Here is a 1,034-nt window from a genome sequence, read left to right as displayed (position 1 = left end):
ACCTCACTGCCTCGGCATACGCAGAGCCGCTTCCCCAGAATATATGTGTGGCCGTCTTAAGATCAGAGGGACAGGTTTGAGGGGTATACTTCGACTTTAGAGTGTATGTGCCGAGTGTATCCTTCTGAGAGTAATACCATTACTGCCAACGACAATCGCCTATTTGGATGACCATCACACGAGCATTGCATATGCGATTCACTAACGACCGTGTATTCGACTCGGGGCAATTAGGATAATTACGTGTTAACTGAGGGATACTCCTCTAACAGGGCATATGTAATGATGGTGAGTCGTAAGGCTACACATCGTCCCGACTGCTCACCCGATGAGCCTCTCCACTCGAAACATGTTGCCGTTCACCAGCGTCACAGTGTGTGACTTTTATCCACCTCTTGAGGGTTGGAGCAATAGCGGAGATATCAGGATCTTCCTTCTCCCCCAGACCATCGGCCGTACCTACATAACCTACATAAGGATTGTCATGATGATGATGATGGCCATACCAGTGCACCAGAGGCCACGCTTAGCGAGGTGCCTCCAAGTGGTGGTGCCGGCAACCCATACTGGGACATTGAGCTCATTGATGGACTCTATTAGAGTGGTAGGGGACGACGGTAAAGCCGATGCTTTGGCAATCCAAAGGCCCACCTAATGAGATCACCCAACTACTCCTCGACAGGGTATGTCGAGTTGAATTGATGTCGTGATGGTTTATCCTCCACAAGGATACCCTATCACTGGGGCAGACGTCCATGTCCAATGCGCATTTAGATAGTTCAGTCAAATATGGATCCTGGTTAACGATCCGAGTTAACATTCTTAGACTACCACACTTGAAACAAGTGAGCCTAGAGACGGATTAGGATGGTCCACGCAGAGTCGGACTTGAAGACAGCACTCGCAAGATTGCTAGGATGTCGCGTCGGGATAGCAAAATGGAAGCACTATCTACGCATCACTCCACTCTGCGAGCTGATCTAGATTTGTGCGCCGTGTGATAACTGTCCCTTTCAGCGGCGAAGCGACGTGTG

General features: G+C 49.7%; 1 protein-coding gene across 1 annotated transcript; it reads right to left on the bottom strand.

The window, feature by feature from the left end:
• Positions 1-468: 468 nt before the first annotated feature.
• On the bottom strand, positions 469-651 carry Pmar_PMAR009096 (hypothetical protein; the record flags this gene model as incomplete). The annotated part of the gene is made up of 1 exon (XM_002774655.1): positions 469-651. A coding segment is annotated over one exon (183 nt), but the record flags the coding sequence as incomplete, so codon positions are not given.
• Positions 652-1,034: the final 383 nt, after the last annotated feature.

The sequence above is a fragment of the Perkinsus marinus genome, assembly GCF_000006405.1.
Source record: "Perkinsus marinus ATCC 50983 genomic scaffold scf_1104296958094, whole genome shotgun sequence".
NCBI lineage: Eukaryota > Perkinsozoa > Perkinsida > Perkinsidae > Perkinsus > Perkinsus marinus.
The sequence above is the reverse complement of the archived record's forward strand: the minus strand, read 5'-3'. Positions and strand labels throughout refer to the sequence as shown.